The following is a 22188-nucleotide window of genomic DNA, read 5'->3' on the forward strand; positions in this document are numbered from 1 at the left end:
CTTCTTTTTCTCTCTTTGTCTCTCCAGTTATTTATACTGGACGGACTGGGGAGAGCATGCTAAGCTGGAGCGCTCATCGATGGATGGATCAGATCGTGTGGTCCTCATCAGCAACAACCTGGGATGGCCCAACGGCCTGGCCATAGACATGGCCGGCTCACAGTTACTGTGGGCCGATGCTCACACTGAGGTTAGTAGTGCAGCTAATAAAGGACAAGCCCAAGTCTTTGTGTTTTTGTGAATTTGTAATGCTGATCAACAGGGATTTGAGATTTTTCTGCTGTCAGTCCTTCTTTTCAGAAGAACTGTTCAACACAGCTATGAGAATAATCTATACCTTGTCCTGGTCCTCTCTCGTCAGCGTATCGAGTGTGCCGATCTAAACGGACAGAATCGTCGTACCCTCGTGACCCCGGTCCAGCACCCATACGGTTTAACCCTGCTGGGATCCCACATCTACTGGACCGACTGGCAGAGCCGCAGCATCCAGCGAGCTGACAAGAACACTGGGACCAACACCATCACAGTACGAGCCAACCTGCCAGGCCTAATGGACATCCAAGCTGTGGACAGGGAGAGGCCACTGGGTGAGTCTGAATACAGGAAGTAGATTTTATGCTTAGTTGAAGTGTAACTAAAGGAGACCTTCACTAATTGTACTTGTTTAAATCAGTTTACTTCTCATAGTTAGTAGCCTGTTAAAACAGTTGCATAATATCTTTTGTGTCACTAAGGTTCGGCTTTAAGATCCCCTACTTTGAATAGAAAACCTGTATGTTTATTGAGTTGCATCATGGGAAGTGTGGAATCAGCCCTCACTGTCTTTTTTAGCCCAGTGTGATTTTTCATCTATTGCTCCAATTCATAGATACCACACTATAGTTGCTGCATGATTGAAACACGTCTTGCCATTGGACTCAATTTGTTCGCACATTACTGTCTGATGTTTGACTGCTACAGTGTAATTTAATAACACTGCTGCCTCATGAAGTGTTTTCTATCGATTTCTCGTGCTCATTTTCTGTAGTTGTAGATTGTAGACCTTTGCTGAGCTGATCAGCTTTCAAAATGCTCAACAGATTTATAATATTCAAAATCCACATTACAAAGTTAGATCATTATATATGTTTCTAAGAAACATCAGACCACCTCTTTGTCAACAAAAATCTGCTGTGTGTACACAGAGATTTCTGAGTGGAAAAGTGTCTGTTTTCCCTTTTTATTTAAAGGGAACCTCTGTCTCTTTGCATCAATCGTTCTGTCTCTGGCCTCTTCAGGTTTTAATAAGTGTGGCAGGAGGAATGGAGGCTGTACTCACCTGTGCCTGCCTCGTCCCAATGGGACATCCTGTGCCTGTCCCACTGGCATCCTGCTCAAGGGAGACGGCAGGTCATGTGACGACTCCCCAGAGTCCTACCTGCTCTTCTCCAACCGTGTCAGTGTTCGCAGAATCTCCTTGGACACCAATGACCACACCGATGTGCATGTGGCTGTGCCCGAGCTGCATAACGTCATCTCACTGGACTATGACAGCGTGGACGGAAAACTTTACTACACTGATGTCACCCTGGATGTCATAAGGTGCAGATGCAAAGAAAATCTACAAAAAAACACATAAAGCTTCCATTAAGTTTCTAACAACTATGGGTAATCTGCATTAACCAAGATCAGTCATTATCTATAATCAAAAGTAGATAATGGACAAAAGTACAGATTAGAAGATTAATACCATTTCACCCTTTACTTTGTCCTTTAGGCGTGCCAACCTGGACGGCAGTGGCATGGAGACGGTGATCAGCCAAGGCCTGAAGACCACAGATGGGCTGGCTGTCGACTGGGTGGCCAGAAACATGTACTGGACGGACACCGGGCGCAACACCATTGAGGTGGCCCGCTTGGATGGAACGAGTCGCAAAGTCCTTGTCAATAACAGTTTGGATGAACCACGAGCCATCGCAGTGTTTCCGAGCAAAGGGTGAGAGAGGAGAGTGATCAGGGCTACATGTTTAAATTTAAATTTTGGTGCGACTCACAAGCTGTTAAAAATTGCTTTAATATTTTGATCTATTCTGGACCTTTTAAAGGATGTTTTAAAGCCAAAATTAGCAGAAGAAAAAGTGTACTTTAATTTAATCTACGGTGTCACATTATTGAAGATATTGTTTCAGTTTTGTTTGTACCATACCAAGTTTCCTCACCAGTTTAGCCTCGTCTCTGCAGGTTCCTGTTCTGGACCGACTGGGGTCACATTGCAAAGATTGAGCGATCTCACCTGGATGGCTCGGACCGAAAGGTTCTGATCAACACCGACCTGGGCTGGCCCAACGGCCTCACCTTAGACTACGATACACGAAGGTCAGAGAGAAAGCATGTCTATGAAAACTGTCAAAGTATCACAAAGTATATCTTCAAGAGTGAGTGAGTCAGATCAGGGAGAGCTTAAGGACAGAATTTAAGACTTAGGTAACAATGTGACCTCATGTGACCCTACTAACTTTCCTGTTTGTTTGTTTTCTGTTTTCTTGTGTGTATTTAGCATTCCAACCTCACAGGATGTTTTAAAATAAAGTGTGTACAGTGTATTTACAGTTCAAGTTGTGTTTACGACTCTGTAATCTTTCCTTAAGGATCTTTTGGGTGGACGCCCACTTGGACAGAATTGAGAGTTCAGACCTGAACGGGAAACTGCGTCAGATCCTTGTCAGCCCCGTGTCCCACCCGTTCGCCCTCACACAGGTACCCCCTGCCCCTCCTCACCCTCAGCTTTCAATTAATGGGCTGACCCTTCCTCCTGGCTGCCTCCTCCACTCACCTGCTCTCTTTCACTCATCAGTTCACTGTGTGACTCTCACTGGTCGTCTCTCCGTCCTCCAACTCATGCTGAACTCATTCGACTTATCCATTTCTTCTACTTCCCTTCCACTCTGACCCTCATTTTTCTTCCTCCTCTCTCCCTTCCCTTTCTTCCTCCCATTCCCCTTCTCCTTGTCTGTGTTTTCCCCTCTTCTCTCTTCTTCTCCCTCGTTTCCCCAGTTGAAGCCGGTGTCCTCCCCTCTAACCCCTTTCTCCCGACTCTCGCAGCAAGACCGCTGGATCTACTGGACGGACTGGCAGACTAAGTCCATTCAGCGGGTGGACAAACACACCGGCCGTAACAAGGAAACTGTGCTGGCCAACGTGGAGGGCCTCATGGACATTATAGTGGTATCCCCTCACAGACAGACCGGTAAGGAGGCTTTTCCTCTGACACCTCCAGCTGAAATGACAGACACCAAAGACCTCACTATATTTATCAACATTTCTGAGCACAAATAGGTCGGCTGATCAAGTGTTGAAGCAGGAGAGGCTTGTGTGAATGTGTCTAAGAGGCAATGAATGCAAGTGTACACAGAGTGGTCAAAGGTCCAGTCAGTCTGGTGAACTACATATAGAAGCAGACAACAAACTGTGCAGAGAAGATACTTGAGCTTAAAAACAACACATAATCAAGTCAAAATGTATTGTCATCATCTTTTAAAACAAGAAGTTGCACTAAACTGATTCTTATTTGATATGAAGAATTCAGTATTTGTCACTTACTGCTTTGTTGTTATCTGATTTTCTGCTTTGCGTGATTAAATCTTTACAGCATATTTTCATAACGGCACCAGAGACTACAGACATAGTGATAAGCATCAAGTCAGATCATTATTTTAATCAGAAAGGAAATCAAAACAAAGATTACCCTAATCAAATTTGTTTCTGTTTCTGTGTATCCCTCGGCACCCTGTGAAAATGATCCAACACTTTTAATTAGGAGCCACGTGGATTTACAAGGAGCTTGTTAAATGGATGGAAGCTTGTTCAGTAACCTTTCCTCTGGCACAGTTGAGCTTTTTGCTGCAGGGGTGGTCAAAAGAATTCAGGTTCCATTCGCCCTGATGTTAATTAGCTAAACATGATGGATTTGTTTGAGTGTCTTTCCTAAATTAATATAAGTAGAAAGAGTGTTTAACCTCTGGTAATTCTGTGGAAGCAAATCTCCTCATTATCACCTGACCAAATAAAACAAACGAGCGAATGGAACACAAGACTGTTTGGGGGCAGGTGTGAATGTTCCTTCTTCTCTCATTTAGGTACCAACCTCTGTGGGGTAAATAATGGTGGCTGCACTCACCTCTGCTTCGCCAAGACCAACAGTTTTGTGTGCGCCTGCCCTGATGAACCAGACAGGCGACCCTGCTCCACCAGTGAGTGACCACTCTCACACCTGACTTTTTATGCACTAACATTTGATGTTTGACTCAGGAGAACCATGCCAATGTGTTTGCATGTTTTAGCCCAAATTAACATACTGAATTTTTCCTAGTAGGGTTATCCTAGCCACAGTTATCCCAGGTTAAAAAAAAATGATTCTGAAATAATCTATACATAGCATGAAAGAATATCTAATAACCAAAAACATCAAAAATTAACAATCCACTTGTATGGTAATCAGTTTCAGGTTACGTCCCCACTGCTCCTACAAGAGGAACCAGCAGCACTCCAGTCCCCAACAAGATCCCCAAAGCTCCAACAGACACTCCACACAGAGGACCCTCACTGGTCAAGTACGTCTAAATGAGTTACTTTCCTTGCTCCAAAGAGTACTTTCACATTATCCCAATAAGAAACAGGTAGTAGCATCATTGTTTTAAAATACCAAGCATTAAAAAGCAGCATGTTGGTGGCACAAGATGCTGGCACGTTTTTTTTTTTTGTCATTTGAAAAATTACTTTCAAAGAAAGAGCAATAATTGGAAATGTGAACATGCTTGTCCTTGCTAAATGCTTTCAAGCTTTAATAAACCTGGTAGGTTGGAGGATTTTCTCATCTACAACAAGAAGCAACTATGTTATCTTTTGACTTAATGAGAACAAAACACATTATATGAGGTAAAGTGCCCATCTCTGCGTTTCTGTCATATTTTTACAGCTGCACGGAGAAGAACCTAAACGAACAAGGCTGCTTGAGCAACGTGGTGACGGCTCCTCATGGTGAGTGTTAAAGTGAAGTGAAGTTCTCGCCTCATTAGTTTGTACACTGCATGTAGTCTTAATGGAATAGTCTGACATTTGGGAAATGGTCTTTTACCAACTTATCCACAGTAAAAAGAAGAAAATCAATATATTACTTGTGTTCATGTTTGTCAAGCACAGAGATGGGTCCAGGATGTGTTTAGCCTAGCTTAGCTCTGGAAGGGGGAAACTGTATGAAGCTGTATGAAAAACATTACAGTACATCTTGAAACAACTTTATTTTTACACCATGTATCTTGTTTAATTAACAGCTAGGTGACATTTGTTACACATGTTTGTTATTAGTTTGCTAGTTAACATGATGACAGCATTGGAGTTGTAAGAATGTGTATTTTCCACAGTTAATTCAGTATTTGTCACTTATTAAATCAGCCAAAGTCCACCATCAAAGTAACGAAATGCAAATTAAGCCATGTAAAAATGATAGTGATAAAAACGTTTTGTATATAGTACAACATAAAAACTCAACAGATACAACTCAATCAGAAAAAACGATAAATAAATCAATTCAAAGCTATTTTGAAATGGCGAGTTTAAAGTGGTATATATACATGTATGTAAGTGTAGTAGTTTTAGCACTCGACTCTACAGTCATACAAATGTCACTCAAAGTTTGAGGACGATGTTCATTCAGTGTTAAGGTAGAAGAAGCACAATATGACCAGCAGCCATCATCTTGAGTTTCTGATGACGTGAACACTGACACTTTGTAAATACAGTAACCTTTCCCACAAGTACGTTGCGTCCCTGCGATATAAGCTAGGCCAAACGCTTTTAGAACTATCTCTGGACTTGGCATTGAAATTTGGTAAGATAACAAACAGCTGTATATTTCCACAAACAAATGAGTCATTATTATCTGTGCCATGTGTTGAAGGAGAAGGACTTCATATCAGCTATGTGATTGGCGGAGTCCTGACCATCCTGGCAATTCTAATCCTCATCGCTGCATTGATTATTTACAGGTCAGTCCCTTGTTTCCCCTGCCCTGAAACAGAGGGTATGATTTAGTAAATTTTATAAACAGCACATTGTTCAAATTGTAAGTAATGAAGCGTTTTCTTCCTGTTTTTGACTACAGACATAAAAAGTCAAAGTTTGCCGACCCAGGAGTGAGCAACCTGACCTACAGTAACCCCTCGTATCGGACGTCCACACAAGAGGTCAAGATCGAGGCATCACAGAAGCCTCCAATATACAACCAGCTCCGATATAAGAAAGAGGTAACAGACAGTCTGGATGTTAAGGTGAAAACTGTGGGGTTTTTTTGGTTTAACAGATGAATGGATTAAAGGTGAATCCATGACACTTCATAGAATGGTCACAGACTACGTAGGTGTAGAGTGGGTAACCACCGAGACAAATGACCTTACTGTTTGTCTCTGGTCAGACTGATTGTGTTGGAATATCTTAACATGTGAGCAGGTTACAGACATCAGCACTCATCTTTTCTCCCCCCCTCTCTCTCCTCACTGCAGCTCTCTCATCCCTACAACTCCCTCTCTCCCTTTATCTTTTGACCCACTTGTCCCGTGGAGAGGTAGTTACACAGCATGAAGGAGTTGTTTCCACTTTTGTTTTCTCTGCTGTTTCTCTGTCCTTCCGTCTTTCACTGCATGAAACATGCTTTCCGAAATTAATAATTTCTCTCTTTGGTGGAGTTTCAGATCAGTAGCATGTCAATGTTTACACTAATGTGAAACTGACATTTCAACAGGCCAGGAACCTAAACGTACAAATAGGTTTTTGTTGAAGGTGCAACAGCTATTATCATTAAACATCATTATATTATCTTCAAATTTATAGTGAAGCCTTGAAATAACTATAAGAATATTACAGCACAGTGCAGGACTGCAATTCCCATAAACCCTTCCTGTCCCTACTGCAAGTAAGATGTTGCTATTTGTCAAAAGAGAGAAAACAGTTATAGAAGTTAGGGATGTCTGATGTTTGTTTTATTCATCATTAAGAGCTATGTACCGCGTATAAAGCTACGCCCATTTCCAGTTCTGTGTTTATTGCAACCCATTGCAGCAGCTTTGAGTTAACTAAAATACTGGAAACTTTATGGCTGGACTGCTTGTGGGCTGCTTGTAGAAAAAAAAAACAGTTTCAGGTAAGCACACTGACTGACTGATGATGCCAGCAAAACTGCATTAGGTCATTTTGCTGTTTCAACAGTTATGGAGATGAAGAAACGCTGTCCAAATTATTCCTTCAACAACAGACGGAATAATTTGTTTAGAGCGCTGTAGCTGTGGGAAAATAACACCATCTCCCTGTTTTTGTGCCATAAAGCAATCCATTTTACTCCAGAGTACACAAGTTGACAGCCTGGCAGGGTTTCCCACAGGTCTTTTAAATCCTTTTAAGTTGGTGAATTTCAGGAAAAAAATCACTTGGGTCACAGGTTGAAAGTCGTGTATTAACAGCAAGTCAGATCAAGCAGTAACAGTCAATGGCCTTTTTCAGGCAGGCCAGCAAAAAAAATAAAAAATCCTGGGGAAAAGTATAATAATTTTTTGTTGTTGTTTCACACATGAAAAATAAAACATGTCTCATGAAAGACAAATTTTATACAAAGTGATTTTACAGGCAATATTTTCCAAGTTTTAATAGATTAAAAAACAAAAAATAAGGAACGTAGGAAGATTCTCATATCCACTTGCCCCTCTGGGCTTCTGTGAGAAACTTTTAAAACTTCCGTATTCTTTTTAGCCAAATGTTAGTAACTATGTTACACTTTGCTGTTTGCATGTGTCTCTGGCACACGTGTGCGTGTGTCTTCTGCCAGTAATTTAACACAGCACAAAAAGCCATCGAATTTGATGTTTAAGACGATGTGGGAACCCTGGCCTGGTGTTTTTGTTCGAGGTCAATAACTCTGTACCTGCAGCACCTAAATCTGAAAATGAACAACTAAGTGAAGCATAGTGTTACTGAAAGGAGCCAACTTGCTGTGCATGGGTTGTGTTTGAAGGTGACATCTTGTTTTGGAGTGTTGTGCATTTGTTCTCTGATTAATCCTTAAAGGGAAATCCACCTTTAACAGCTTGAACTTGCTTTTGGTGTAGCAGCATTTAACATCAATAAACGGAAGAGAAATAAAGGAGAGGCAGGCCATCTGTCACATCTTCGTGGCTCACTGCAAGTGAGGATGCTGAAAGTAAAATGCATTTCAGCACAAACTGACTCCTAGAAAGTGTTTAGTTTAAAAGATTGAAGGTACCTGAGGGGGTGGATTTTCCCATGAAACTGCTGATATACAGTAGACGCCATCACTCACACTAACTAATCCTGTCTCATTCTCCAGGGTGGAGTGGACGGAGGCTACACCAAGGAGAAGATCCGCATTGTGGAGGGTGTGTGTCTCCTGTCCAATGAGGAGCTTTACTGGGATGACCTTAAACAGATCAAGCCGTCTCGAGGCGGACTGCACACCTGCATGCGTACGGACACCGTGTCCCTGCAGGCCAGCAGTGCTTCGCTAGACGATGGTGAAACGGAGCAGCTCCTCCAGGAGGAGGCGTCCGAATGCTCCTCTATAACCACCCTGACCCCTTCAGCCATCACCCCGCAGCGTCATGCCCAGCACAGCCTGCCCGACACCGGCTGGGCCTCCACGCGCAAGCCCTCCACCGAGAGCGAAGTGTGAGGGAGGCCCCCTGCCCTCCGTACTTTATCTCAACCTCCATTACCTGATACACACCTGTATTTATCACCGGTACAAACACACAAAGAGAAATAGGTACAAACACAGCAACAGTTGCATTCATAGAGTAATGGTACATATGAACCTGGTTAGACGCAACAAAGCTACTATAAACACAACTCCTATATCTCAACTGAGGCTCCGTCCTACTTGTGTACACACACACACACACGCGCAGTACAGTCCTCCAACACTACCTTCAGCGCTACTGCCTTTAGGCAAAATCATAAACTAATGAGCATGCTGGAATAAGAAAGCAAAGGACTCTGGGGAGGAAGTGAACAGAGAGACACAAGCGTTATCTGGAGCCTTTTTAAAGGATGCAGACTCTAAATTCAACAAACGCTTCTCTGTACAACTTCAACTTTATTTTTTGTGAACTTTTTTTTGTGTTGGACGAAGCTTAAACGACATACTCCCTGGACAACGTAACCACAGCACTCTCTCTAATGCCACTCATGTCTTTATGAACTCTATTTATGAACGTTTTTGTACTTGTGGAGTGGGTTTGCTGACTTTCAGAGAATGGTGAGAGTGTTGTGTTTGAACTTTGCGCAGCAGGACCCAGGTTTTCAAGAGTTGTATTTATGACAGTGCCAAAGGGTGGGGCTTCACAGAGTCTCCATGCTTCTTTCTGCATTTACACTTCAATAGAATTGTATCTTAATTACAGGATGTTTGTTTCGACTTTAATGACTTGCCCTCACTGGTTGAAGACCTCAATGATGACACCACCGGCTTGTGATTCCTTATTTTACAGCCTCCAATAGGTCAAGCCAGGACTTACTGTAGTCCATTCATCGTTTCGTTTTTTTTTTTTTTATTGTAAGTCAACCATTGCTGATTCTCTGGCATAGCAGAGGAAGCCACGATGAAGTAATAGCCTAAGTGCCAAACATGTTGTTCTTTTTGCTCCTTTCAGCTGTATATTTATTTTTCTCAGAGGTTTTAAAAATGTTCATGACATTCGTTTTACTTGGGTTTGGTCACCCAAATCACAGAAAAGCATATTTTCTCAGACATGTACCACTAGGGCTATTCAGCCATGCAGATAGTTGTGGTTCTATTTGCCCAGGGTATGGATATATGTCTCTGGGATTTCTTCTGCCCCAAAATACTGGGGGTTTTCCTTGGAATGGCTCCCTCCATCCAATCTGTCACTGAGTGTCTCTTTCATTGTTCCTGGGCTTTACTATCCAGGGGAATAATTATCTACCACAGCACTTACTTTACCGAATTTGAAGCTGTTTGATTTCAACAACAATTCATATTTTACTAGTGAAAATCAAACAGCTTTCTTGCATCTACTTCAGTGTAGGATTTTGTGTATTATTCAGTGTCATCCCCAATGTTCCCCTTCCATTGATACCCACCCACATTTTGTACTGATATGTTTCCAAATTCTTATCCGTAATCTCAGCTGTCTAAAAAAATGGATACGCCATTTTGTCCATCTGTCCATTCTCATACTTGGCTTAAGGGGAAATTATTTTTTTAGAAATAAAAAAAAATGGAAGCACTGCTAGAAACAAAAATATTAGATACACAATTTTATTTTGTTAAAAAAATGTATCCCTGTTTCATCAAATTAAGTAAACTGAACAAGAAAAATATTGAGATGGATTATGTTGTAGGGTTCGATTTTTAGATGTCTCTAGATTTTAGATGCCTCGCTATGGGTTCAAAAACTTGGGATGCAATGGCTGCAACATAAACCTTGAAGGCAACTTCGTCTGTCGAGGTAAGATTTCTTGTCTTTGCCAGTAACAGGCTCAGAGTTTTCTTCTGGAGTGTCTGACCACATTACAAAAGTACCCCTAGAATTTTTGTTGCCTTTTTGTTAGAAATTAAAATCTTTCTCTTGTAACCAGAAGCAGCGGATATGTTGCTCAGGACAAATCCACCAGACTATGTTTACAGAAACAGTCAATTTATCATAATAAACCCTTTATGAACATTATAAGATGTGGAAATATTCTGGCTCTGCATGCTGTTTTCAGATCTACCTGGGTCAATTTAGGGTATTTTGGAGTTATTGGTGTTTGTTAGAACAGTGGAAAGACAAACCAAGACAGTTTTTGGATGAAGAGAGTTTTTCTTTTACAATGATAAAATGGCTGTTTCTTTAAATGGAGGCTGGTGGATTTGGCAGGGGGACACAATGGCTGTTTCTGGTTAGTAAAAAACAATTTTGCTCTTTAATAGAAAGGTCCATCTCTGGAGTGATCCTTTTGAAAAGGTTGTCAGACACTTAAACTTGAAATAACAATCTAAGCCCGTCAGTGACAAAAACACTTTTACTGGATGTACTTTGATGGTCAAATTTGCCCCAAACAATTGTGTAACAGCCATTGCCAAGCTTAAACTACATACTGGACCAATTCCAGAAGTTGTTGTACCCATCAGTCATTTAGACACAAAATATGTGAACATAGAATTTCCCTTTTAATTAGACTGTCTTTCTTCTGAAACAAAAAATCACAAAACAAGTTTCACTGTGGCTGTCTTTGGGGTAGTTGCAAGTTTCAGAGTCGAATATATCAACCAGAAGTATCTGCGTGGCCAAACACTTGTAGAGGTAAATGAGAACATTTGTTCTTTATGTAATCTGAGTTTAAACTCTAAATCTGTAATGCAAATGTGTACTGGCAGTGTCTGCCACAGTACAGTATATAACAAATGGGTAATTTAGGAACACTGTGCATGTCTGACCCCATCAGACTGTGATGATTATAGTTTAGAAATATATCACTGACAACTTACTGAAAAAAAGAGTTTAATACAAGTAAAGATATTATGCATTGCTTTAACTTTAGAGTGCCATTCTGTCTGTCGTTGAAATATGGTACTAGAAAATACTATATTGCTATATTGAAAGATATATCGGTTAGACATTACAGAACCATGTATTTTGAAGTATCTGCTACAAGCTCAGCAACATGCTGATTTGCTGCTAGACGAAGCACTGAGGCCAATGAAAGAGGGTCTTGGCAGCTACATAACTACAGTCTCTGACGGTTGGTTGACAGTAGGCCTACAGAGCATCACAGTGACCCAGTAACCAATCACCCTGGCTCACAGTCCCTCCAACTCTGCTGCAGGAATGCTAAAACTGTACAGATTTTATCATGAGGATATAAGCAAACATTTCTGTTGAAGATATTGCGTTGATTAAGTTGTATAGTCTTTTGTACAAAGGGATTTCATGACCGTTTTTAGACTTTTATTAATTTTACTCACTGGAGAAGAACATTTTTCTTTTTTGTTTTGTTTTTGTTTGTTTTGTTTTTGCTGGATTATTTTAACCACTGTGTTTCCAAGCCTTGTAAATGATAGGGAAGATGCCAGTTATTTAATAGTGCTCTTTTATCTTATGAAATACTGGTCGCGTATAGCTGTTGTAAAGTTAACAAAAAGAGGTATTTATGATTTCTGTTCGGTTGTCACTTGATGTGTAAATATGAAAAGACTGTATATGTATTTCCATGGCAGTACTAACAAGCTGTGTTGTGTGATATAGTGAATTATCCCTTTGCTATCTTTTAATATAAAATTGCATTTGCATTTCAATGAAACCTTTGTCTCACTCATCTGTGCTTATCTGGTGCTCTTAGAGAAATGTTTTCTCACCAGATACGGTGATCACACAGCAGTTAAGGGAATGCAGATGTCTGCCTCTGCAGATAATTACAGACATAACAATGGGAGCAAAAATGTAATCTGAAAATTAAGTCATTGGAGGCATGAAGCCAAGTCGTCCGACATTAGTTGTTTTTGTTGAGGAATACTTGTATGTATAGGCTCAACATCACAAATTGGTCTTAAGAAGGCTTTCATTACAACATACACAACACATACATGCCAGCCCTTGTTGTGGCGCAGGGGAAACTTAGTTCCCTTCTACTTAGTTTCAGGCAGAGTGTTGCAATGTCTGGGGTGAATAATGTAAATCAGAAGAGACATCGCAAAATTCCTCTACCCACAAAGATGTGGAAAGAGGACAGACTAAACAAAGGCAAAACGGGGATGCCACTCTCTCGGGGGAGAAGAGACAAGACGCTAAAAGCTGACGATACGGCTGACTGCAGAAAAAAACGCAACAAGCTTCAGCGACCGCCAGAGAACATCAGGAACTTTAGTTCAATGTAGTTGGTATCTTGTGTTCACACCTTGAAATAAGACACAAAAATACAAAGGCAGATGGCAAACACTGCAACGTTGTATTTGTAGATATAAATCCTTGACTACCATACTAAACAATAAGCCACCTGTTGGTAGCTTTTATTGCATATTCAGGATTTGGTTTGTAGATAATTTTACACCAGTATCAGTGTGTGATGGCATCTGTGGTGGGGTTTTTAGGTCTAGTCTTGGAGTGAGCTGCTTGGTGTCTGTGTTCATTTTTACACACACGCACACGTGGAGAGTGGGAAATGTCTGTATGATCAATGTGCAAAAGCAACAAACCCAATGGCATGAATGAAGAAACCTCAAATGAAAATGTTTGAAATATATATTAACATTTAAGGTATGACATAATATAAAAGGATGTTCTAAATACATTTTGTTAGAACCCATTTTTACCCCTGTCCAGGAGGCACTCAACCAGCTCACTTAACACTAACTTTTACGTCCATCAAAGAGACATAAAATACAATGTCCACAACTTTAACTATATTTTGTAGGTTTTATTGCATACACCTTAGCAAGGGCAAAGCATACAGCGCAATACTTCTTTCAATTACTATCAATCATTATCAAAAATACTTATTGATAAATCACAATGCTTTAAATAACAAACTCCCCGTGAAGTCCTCACTCATCCATTTATAAGTGTTCGTCAACAAGATCCAAGAGGAAATTTACATTACTCTATTATTCTATTATCTATAATTAATCTTAACAGTATATTTCTGTGTGTGTGTGTGTGATTTCATTTTTAGTGTCCAGACTGATGTGCTCAAGACATCAAGAAGTTTAAGTGAGGACTTTGAATGTGAGCCTCTTGCCGCTCCTCTGAAGGATAAAGACAGCAGTACCATCCAACCAGACGGCTGCACTCCATTTCCTGAAATTCTGCCATCAGGTGTGATCCTGGTTCAGCCTGCGACCGCCGAGAACACATGCTAGAAGAGCAGGAGAGTGCAGTTAGTAGCCCTTTTTAGGTAGAAAAGGCGGCACATTTGCTCTGAGGTAAAGTGCCGCCCCGTCTTTCTAAAAGGGAGGCGTAATATTCCTCCTTTTCCAAAAGCCGCCACTTGGCTGCCACCGGGGTAGGCGTGAACATGTGACGGGGGGCCTTTAATTTGAAAGTGCTTGCCGCTACAACAACAAGCGGACACCAGACAGCTACAGAGACTGAGGAGACGCTAGCATCTCCCGGATCTCAGCGGCTGTCCGGTTGCTCATCTCAACGTCCGCGGTTGAAGTGATGAACACATGATCAGCCGTTTCCTGGTTTTAAAACTCCCCGGCTGTGGGTCGCACAACAGTGCAGGTAATCGACACCTCCGCCCATCTCATGCAGTTGCCGGCACATTGACGCCTCGTTTTTAGGTAGCAATGGAGGCGGAAATAAGTGTACCCTTCGAGGCAGCAAATTGGCAAAACAGACCCCCAATTTGCCGCCCTCTGTCTAAAACCGCGGACAGAGCAGCAAAAAAGACGGCCAAATTGGCAGCTTATTGCCCGGTATTAAAACAGCTACTGAGCCTCCTACCACTCTTTTGAAGGATGAAAACAGCAGTTCCATCCAACCAGACGGCTGCACTCCATTTCCTGAAATTCTGTCATCAGGTGTGATCCTGGTTCGGCCTGCAACTGCCGAGAACACAACGCTGCTGGAAGACCAGGAGAGTGCAGTTAGTGAGCCTCCAACCGCTCACTCTGAAAGATGAAGACAGCATTAATATTCAACCAGAAGACTGCATGCATGTTTGGAAAAGCCCCCATTTTGCCAGAATGCCCTTTAACAGAAACATAACACATTCCCTGCAATTAGTGAGCTGAAACGTAGGTGAGTTATCTTCCTCTGGTCATGACACACATTTCTCAGACGAGAGAATAGTTCAACTCGCCAGAAATTATTGCAGATCTGAGAAGAAGTTTACAGACAATAACAGGATCATTCTATGTGTGTGTTATTTCATGTTTAGTGTCCGTCCTGATGTGATCAAGACATCAACAAGTTAAGGCTCCAATTCTTCAAGTCAGGACATTGAATGAGAGCCTACTTCTGCTCCTCTGGAGGATGAAGACAGCAGTAACATCCAACCAGATGACTGCCCTCCATCTCCAGAAAAGACTTTCAGCTGCCGTGTTTCCTGTGTTGATGAGGATAAGGAATGTGTAAAGTAATGTTCTGTGTAGGGTTTCTTTGGCATGACTTTCTCGGATTCTGGGGAGTTTTTCAATCAAAACTGTCATGGTCTGCATATTCTTCCCATCTGGTTTTCTCCAGGTGTTCAATTTTTTCCAACAAGCATGAAATATGTTTTGAAAAAAAAAAGGCATGTCATTCTGGCACAGATCCGATTGCAGACAATCACACATGTCAATATTTGCTTTGAAAAGCCCCCATATTGCCTGAATGCCCTATAACAGAAATACAGCACATTCCCTGCAGTTAGTTAGCGGAAACGTAGGTGAGTTATCCTCCTTTGGTTATGACAGACATTTCTCAGACGAGAAAATAGTTTCAATAGTTTAACTAGAGTAACCATGGTAACCAGTTCTAGAATGTTGAAATGTTATAGCTAGGGTAACCATGGAAATGTGTCAGTAACCATGGGAACCAGTTCTAGAATGTTGAAATGTTATGGCAACAGTAATCATAGAATTATGTCAGTAACCATGGTAAGCAGTTCTAGAATTTTGAAATGTTTTAACTAGAGTACCCATGGTAACGAGTTCTAAAATGTCGTAATGTTATAGCTAGACTAACCATGGAAAGATGTAAGTAACCATGACCAGATTTCTAGAATCTTGAAATGATATAACTAGAGTAACCATGGAAAGACTTTGATATCCATGGAAACGTGTCGGTAAGCATGATAAGTGGTTCTAGAATTTTGATATGTTATGGCAAGAGCAATCATGGAAAATACTTCAGTAACCATGGTAACCTGTTCTAGAATGTTAAAATGTTGTAACAAGAATAACCATGGAAACATGTTGGTAACCATGTCAGAAAGTTGGAATGTAATAATTATAGTATCCATGGTAAGACATTGGTAACCATGGTAGCCAGTTCTAGAATCTTGAAATGTATTAACTAGAGTAACCATGAAAACACTTTGATATCCACGTAAAATTGTCGGTAACCATAGTAACCAGTTCTAGAATGTTGTAATGTTATAACTAGAGTAACCATGGAAAGACTTTGATATCCATGGAAACATGTCGGTAACCATGGTAACCAGTTCTAGAATGTTGAAATGTTATGGCAAGAGTAATCATGGAAAATACGTCAGTAACCAGGGTAACCAGTTCTAGAATGTTGAAATGTTTTAACTAGAGTAACCATTGTAACCACTTCCAGAATGTTGAAATGTTACAACTACAGTAACTATGGAAACACATTGATATCCATGGAAACGTGTCGGTAACCATAGGAACCACCTCTCGAATGCTAAAATGTTGTAACAAGATTAACCATGGAACAGGTGCGTAACCATGTCAGAATGTCGAAATGCAATAATTAGAGTATCCATGGTAACACATTGGTAACCATGGTAACCAGTTCTAGAATGTTGAAATGTTATGGCAAGAGTAATCATGGAAAATACGTCAGTAACCAGGGTCGCCAGTTCTAGAATGTTGAAATGTTTTAACTAGAGTAACCATTGTAACCACTTCCAGAATGTTGAAATGTTACAACTACAGTAACTATGGAAACACATTGATATCCATGGAAACGTGTTGGTAACCATGGGAACCACCTCTCGAATGCTAAAATGTTATAACAAGATTAACCATGGAACAGGTGCGTAACCATGTCAGAATGTTGAAATGCAATAATTAGAGTATCCATAGTAACACATTGGTAACCATGGTAACCAGTTCTAGAATGTTGAAATGTTTTAACTAGAGTAACCATAGAAACACACTGATATCCATGGAAACGTTTCGGTAACCATAGTAGCCAGTTCTAGAATGTTGAAATGTTATGGCAAGAGTAATCATGGAAAATACATCAGTAACCATAGTAATCAGTTATAGAAGGTTGAAATGTTTTATGTTGAGTAGCCATGGTAACCAGTTCTAGAATGTTGAAATGTTATAACTAGAGTATCCATGGAAAACGCGTTGAAATCCATGGAAACGTGTCGTAACCATAGTAATCATTTCTAGAGTGTTGAAACGTTATAGCTCGATTAACCATGGAAACACGTCAGTAACCATGGTAACCATTTCTAGAATCTTGAAATGATATAACTAGAGTTACCATGGAAATACTCTGATATCCATGGAAATGTTAAATAATAGGAAAAGCCCCCATATTCCATGTTACGCTTTTCCAACAAACATGAAATATGTGAATACGTGAATATGAAAAAACTATGGAGGTCATTCTGGGACAGATCAGAAAAGCCCCCATATTGCCAGAATGCCTATAACAGAAATACAGCACATTCCCTGCAGTTAGTGAGCTGAAACGTAGGTGACATATCTTCCTGTGGTTATGACACACATTTCTCAGATGAGAAAATAGTTCAACTCACCAGAAATAATTGCAGATCTGAGAGGAAGTTAACAGACAATAACACGATAATTGTGTGTGTGTGTGTGTGTGTGTGTGTGTGTGTGTGTGTGTGTGTGTGTGTGTGTGTGTGTGTGTGTGTGTGTGTGTGTGTTATTTCATGTTTAGTGTCTGTCCTGATGTGATCAAGACATCAACAAGTAAAGGCTCCAATTCTTCAAGGCAGGACGTTGAATAATAGCCTACTTCTGCTCCTCTCAAGGATGAAGACGGCAGTAACATCCAACCAGACGACTGCCCTCCATCTCCAGAAAAGACTTTCAGCTGCTGTGTTTTCTCAATTGATGAGGACTAGGGATGTGTAAAGTAATGTTCAGTGCAGAGTTGATTTGGCATGGCTGCATGTAAATCGATGGTGTGTGTAAAAACAAACCTTTATGAGATTGGTTGGCAACAAAATTGACTGTGTTTTAGGCATCATGAAGCACTGTTTGAAATTTACGTCACAGAGTGAACTTGCTGTGGATAGGAGTTGTATGGTTAGCTTCATTGACAATTGTTTTCTGTGGTTATTAGGCATTTGTGTGTGATGACCGTGTCCATCTTTTGAAACGGATATGGACAATTTATGTAGAATGTAAAATTATATATTCACTATATAATTTGATTATATAGTGATTATTAGCAATAATTGGCCTATGAAACAATTGCTTCAACAATTGCTTCAAACAACTGATTTGTATAGTTTTCATCAATTCATGAGAAAACAAATTATAGATGTCATTTTAACATACTATGTAATGCTAACTAACTAATTAACATTGCCTGTGCCCAGTACGTGGTGCTAGAGATCACCCATCAATTATATGTCAAGTTGTAGTGTATGATGTGGAGAAAACAACTTGTAAATGTCATGTAAATCAGATGTTTGTCCTCACTGCACATTGCTGAATGTAAGATAGTGCTTCAGTTGCCTTCTTTCAACAATGTATATATGTATTATGTGTGAGAGAAAGTGTGTGTGTGTGTGTGTGTGTCACTTTTGGATTTGCTTATGCTTTGCTTGCTTTTATTGTGTAAAACTCTTTCTGCTATATTTTTTGTATGAAATGTGCTACATGAATAAAGTCTGATTGATATGAGGCTGACTTCCTGTGTCCAGTGGGTGGCGCTATGGAAATGTTCCTACCTAAGTGGGATAAATGTGACCCAAAACACAACAGTACCACTTAGTGGCGAATTTGTGTCCAACACACACCATACATGAAAATGGAATAGCAAAGCATCAAAATTGACCGCACTACCAAGCCGCACTACCAAGGTATGATGTTGGAAAAATGATTTTGATACATTTTTATCTTCAAAGTGTGAGGATGATACTGATTGAATATGATGCATGGGATGAGAGATAAAATCAGTTTTAGCACTCCCTCTTGTGCCTTAGCTAAACTTTAACGCGCACACACAGAGCTGATTAATGACTCCTGGGGCCCCTGGACATGTTAACACCACACCGGCCACACTTACCTCACCTTAAGGAAAAACAAACTGTCGCAGTTAAACCTTAGCTAGGAATATGTAACTGTGCAGACACCTCATAATTTGTGGCCCGCTAGGTCCTGAAAAAAGGTATACAAACACATTCTCCTCATCCAATCCTACTGCTAATTTTAGAGTCCTATAAAGAACTGCAATTTAGGATCAACTAATTAACTATTTTCCTCTTAAGGTCCTATAGCACCTCTTACCTCTGAATTTTGAGAAAATGTCTCTTCAATATTCCTATGCTTCGTCTCATGATGCCGTTTCAAATTGGAAATCTTCATCACAGCTTCTCCAGAGGTAAGCACAACACAAATAAATGAACTGAAATTGTCATATCAAGCTGCAAGCAGGATTCATGTCACATCTATGACACAACAACAAAAAGCAACAGAGTGCTCACTTAGAGTGGTGTGGATTTTGGGTAAGCACAAGAAGCCGTTCTCAGATGCAGCAATAATAAAATAATGCATGACTGAAGTGATGGACACAATGTTTGAAGGCAAACAAAAAGAGGAAATATTCAACTATGTATTTTAATTTATGTTAAAATGGAAATTACATTACATTTTAGTTTGTATTTTTCTTGTTGTTTTGAATGAAAAGGACATTTTATTATGAATATTACAGTATTATTGCATGTGGCCTGACCGTACTCAATATATGGACCTTTGAGTCATTAAAAAAAATCTTTGTGGCCCTTTAAGATTTGTATTTGAGTACCCCTGCTGTAGAGCATGCCGCTTTTTATTAGAAGGGAGGCAGTGGCGTGTGCAGACTTTTTGAAGGGCAGGGGCGAAAAGAAGGGGACTTTAGCGTGTGTTTTGGCTCCCAAGAGGGCAGTTTAGCGCGCGTTTTGGCTCCCAAGAGGGCAGTTTATCATGTTTTTTTGGCTCTCAGGAGGGCACTTTAGCGCACAAGTTTTTCAACAATTGGGCCACGAGGGGAGGCGACTGCCCCCCCTGCGCAAATCACTGAAGGGAGGATGGTTTTGGAAATATAACCCACCACTGATATCTTTATATGTTCCCTTTTGACTGTGTTTCTCTTGCAAAAATCAATCATTTTTGAAAATGGAATTTAGTGTGCCTAAAATGTGTACCTACATGTACTTGTCTGTCACAAGAATCTGACCATAGACACCGATCTCTACGTGTATCCAATCTCACACCAAGAACAAATTCTTCTGGCTTAACTATTTCCCATTTTTCATCAGAATATTTTTGTCATTGTCTCTGTGTTAAATGTTATAAAAGGAGAACTACTATAACTAATATTTGGAGAACTGCTTCTCGTGCTTGATTTTGAACATCACTGACAACTTCCTCCACTGAACAAACTATTGTTTGGACGGTGCTTTCAGAGAGACCACTGGCTTGTAAGTGTGCAACATGTGAACTGCACATTCTAGTAAGTGGTTGCTGCGTGACAACAGGAAGGACTGGCAACATAGACGCAGAGTTTGTTGGCTGACCACTTGAAAATTCCACCTCAGAATGTATTTTTGATGCCACTTCCTGGTTAGTACTGACCTGTTCATCATAGCAAAGCTTATGCACAGTGTTTAGGTGCTTTCCTTTGCTTTTCCGACATACTCATGGGTAGAATTCTCCTTTTGAAAGAAAATATTTGTCACATTTGTATCCAACCTTCAACCATCTGCAAAAACATTTTTTAAATATCAGCTTAAGCACATGAATTATTCTAACAGTAACTCCTGTTAAATTTATGTTAGATTTACTTCTAACAATCACCTGCTATGAGATGCATGGTGGCAGTTCAAGTGATAGTAATGTAGGCTTAATAATATTCAATTCCAATTTATACTTAAAGATTTGGCTGTTTCATTGTTTCACCTGTCTCTCTTCATTACTGTCCAGGTCACCAAGGCCCCTTTTCCTGTTCTTAGTGGATGACATAATGATAGTAGAAGCTGATGAAGCAGAAGAAGCTGGTGATGCTGATGGGTCTGGTGTTGACACAGGTGATGCTGGCAATGACACTGGTGACACTGATGGGCCTGGTAATACTGAGGACTGTTATTCATCTGCTACAAGACATACTTCGAGATCTTAAAATGTTCCACAGGGAATAAAACAAATATTTCCATATAATGATTAGTCTGAAAATATCCTTGACAAAATGACAAAGTCAAATCATATTTTGTATGAAACAGGTGCAGGAATTTATTTAAAGCCATTTCTCAACTCATATCCCATAAATAATCACACACACACACACACACACGATTTAATAACCTTACCTGATACTGGATACTAACGGTATCCAATCTTGAAGTTCTGGATCATCAAATATGTCTGCGTCGACCTAAGTACCTGATGTATCAGTCAAGCTAAGGAGACCATCATTCAGAGGTTGAGCCTGCAGGCTAAATTTGTCTAAATTAAATTGAGCTACCATATCAACCATATCATTTGGATTTGACCTTTGTAAGTCATTCCTGATTTGAGTTTAACATATGGATGTATACAAACCTGCTTGAAGACACTGGAGGAAATCAAAGTTTTCATCCTTTTGTGGAACCTTTATGTATTTTTGAACCCCTCTGTATTCTGCCCTGGCCAGCATTTTCTGAAGGAATTTTAGGAAATTCATGTGAAAACACAAGCTTTCAGCACATTTTCTCTGGCAAATGTAATGAAATTTAAATGAGTGGTCAATGAAAGCCAATGTCATGCAATTTTTACAACATTTTACCACAACAAACGTCAGGAGATGACATCAATACATCTGGTTTTGGAAAGAACCTGGAAAAAAAGGTTTTTGTTATTCATATGAATCACATTATTTTTCACTTCAGCACTATATTTTAATTAGTGTATTAAATAAATGCGTAGGTATTTTTACATACGGTACTAATCCCGTCCTGCATTGATTCAAAATGGGACGCGTTCAGGGGCATATCCATCGTTTCAGAAGTGAGGGGGACCCGATGGCTTTCCCCCCCGAATTCTATAAACACTTTTGGCATATATAATCCCCTCAATTTTACAAACTAACATTAGAAATTCAGAAAACATCACAAATTCCTCCACATATGAATACATCTGCTATATCAGTTCTACTTAAACCCAACAAAGATCCCACGCAACCTTTCAGCTACCGCCCGTTATCACTTATAAAGACAGACTTAAAAATCATCACCAAAGCTCTA

General features: G+C 40.2%; 1 protein-coding gene across 3 annotated transcripts in view; it reads left to right on the forward strand.

Moving 5' to 3' along the window:
- lrp4 (low density lipoprotein receptor-related protein 4) overlaps positions 1-12345 on the forward strand; it is a 131491-nt gene extending 119146 nt beyond the window's left edge. For 2 of the 3 annotated variants that reach the window (XM_030414468.1, XM_030414466.1), the window contains 13 exons: positions 28-190; positions 362-587; positions 1278-1581; positions 1757-1975; positions 2221-2355; positions 2628-2736; positions 3082-3226; positions 4116-4229; positions 4478-4589; positions 4955-5016; positions 5936-6023; positions 6140-6281; positions 8372-12345. In XM_030414468.1, the coding sequence (XP_030270328.1) occupies positions 28-190; positions 362-587; positions 1278-1581; positions 1757-1975; positions 2221-2355; positions 2628-2736; positions 3082-3226; positions 4116-4229; positions 4478-4589; positions 4955-5016; positions 5936-6023; positions 6140-6281; positions 8372-8713 (2161 nt within the window). In that variant the 3' untranslated portion in view covers positions 8714-12345. Of the gene's footprint in view, positions 1-27; positions 191-361; positions 588-1277; positions 1582-1756; positions 1976-2220; positions 2356-2627; positions 2737-3033; positions 3227-4115; positions 4230-4477; positions 4590-4954; positions 5017-5935; positions 6024-6139; positions 6282-8371 lie in introns of all 3 variants that reach the window. The other variant, XM_030414467.1, reaches the window with a different exon arrangement.
- Positions 12346-22188: the final 9843 nt, after the last annotated feature.

This window comes from Sparus aurata, chromosome 4 (genome assembly GCF_900880675.1).
Source record: "Sparus aurata chromosome 4, fSpaAur1.1, whole genome shotgun sequence".
NCBI classification, from domain to species: domain Eukaryota; kingdom Metazoa; phylum Chordata; class Actinopteri; order Spariformes; family Sparidae; genus Sparus; species Sparus aurata.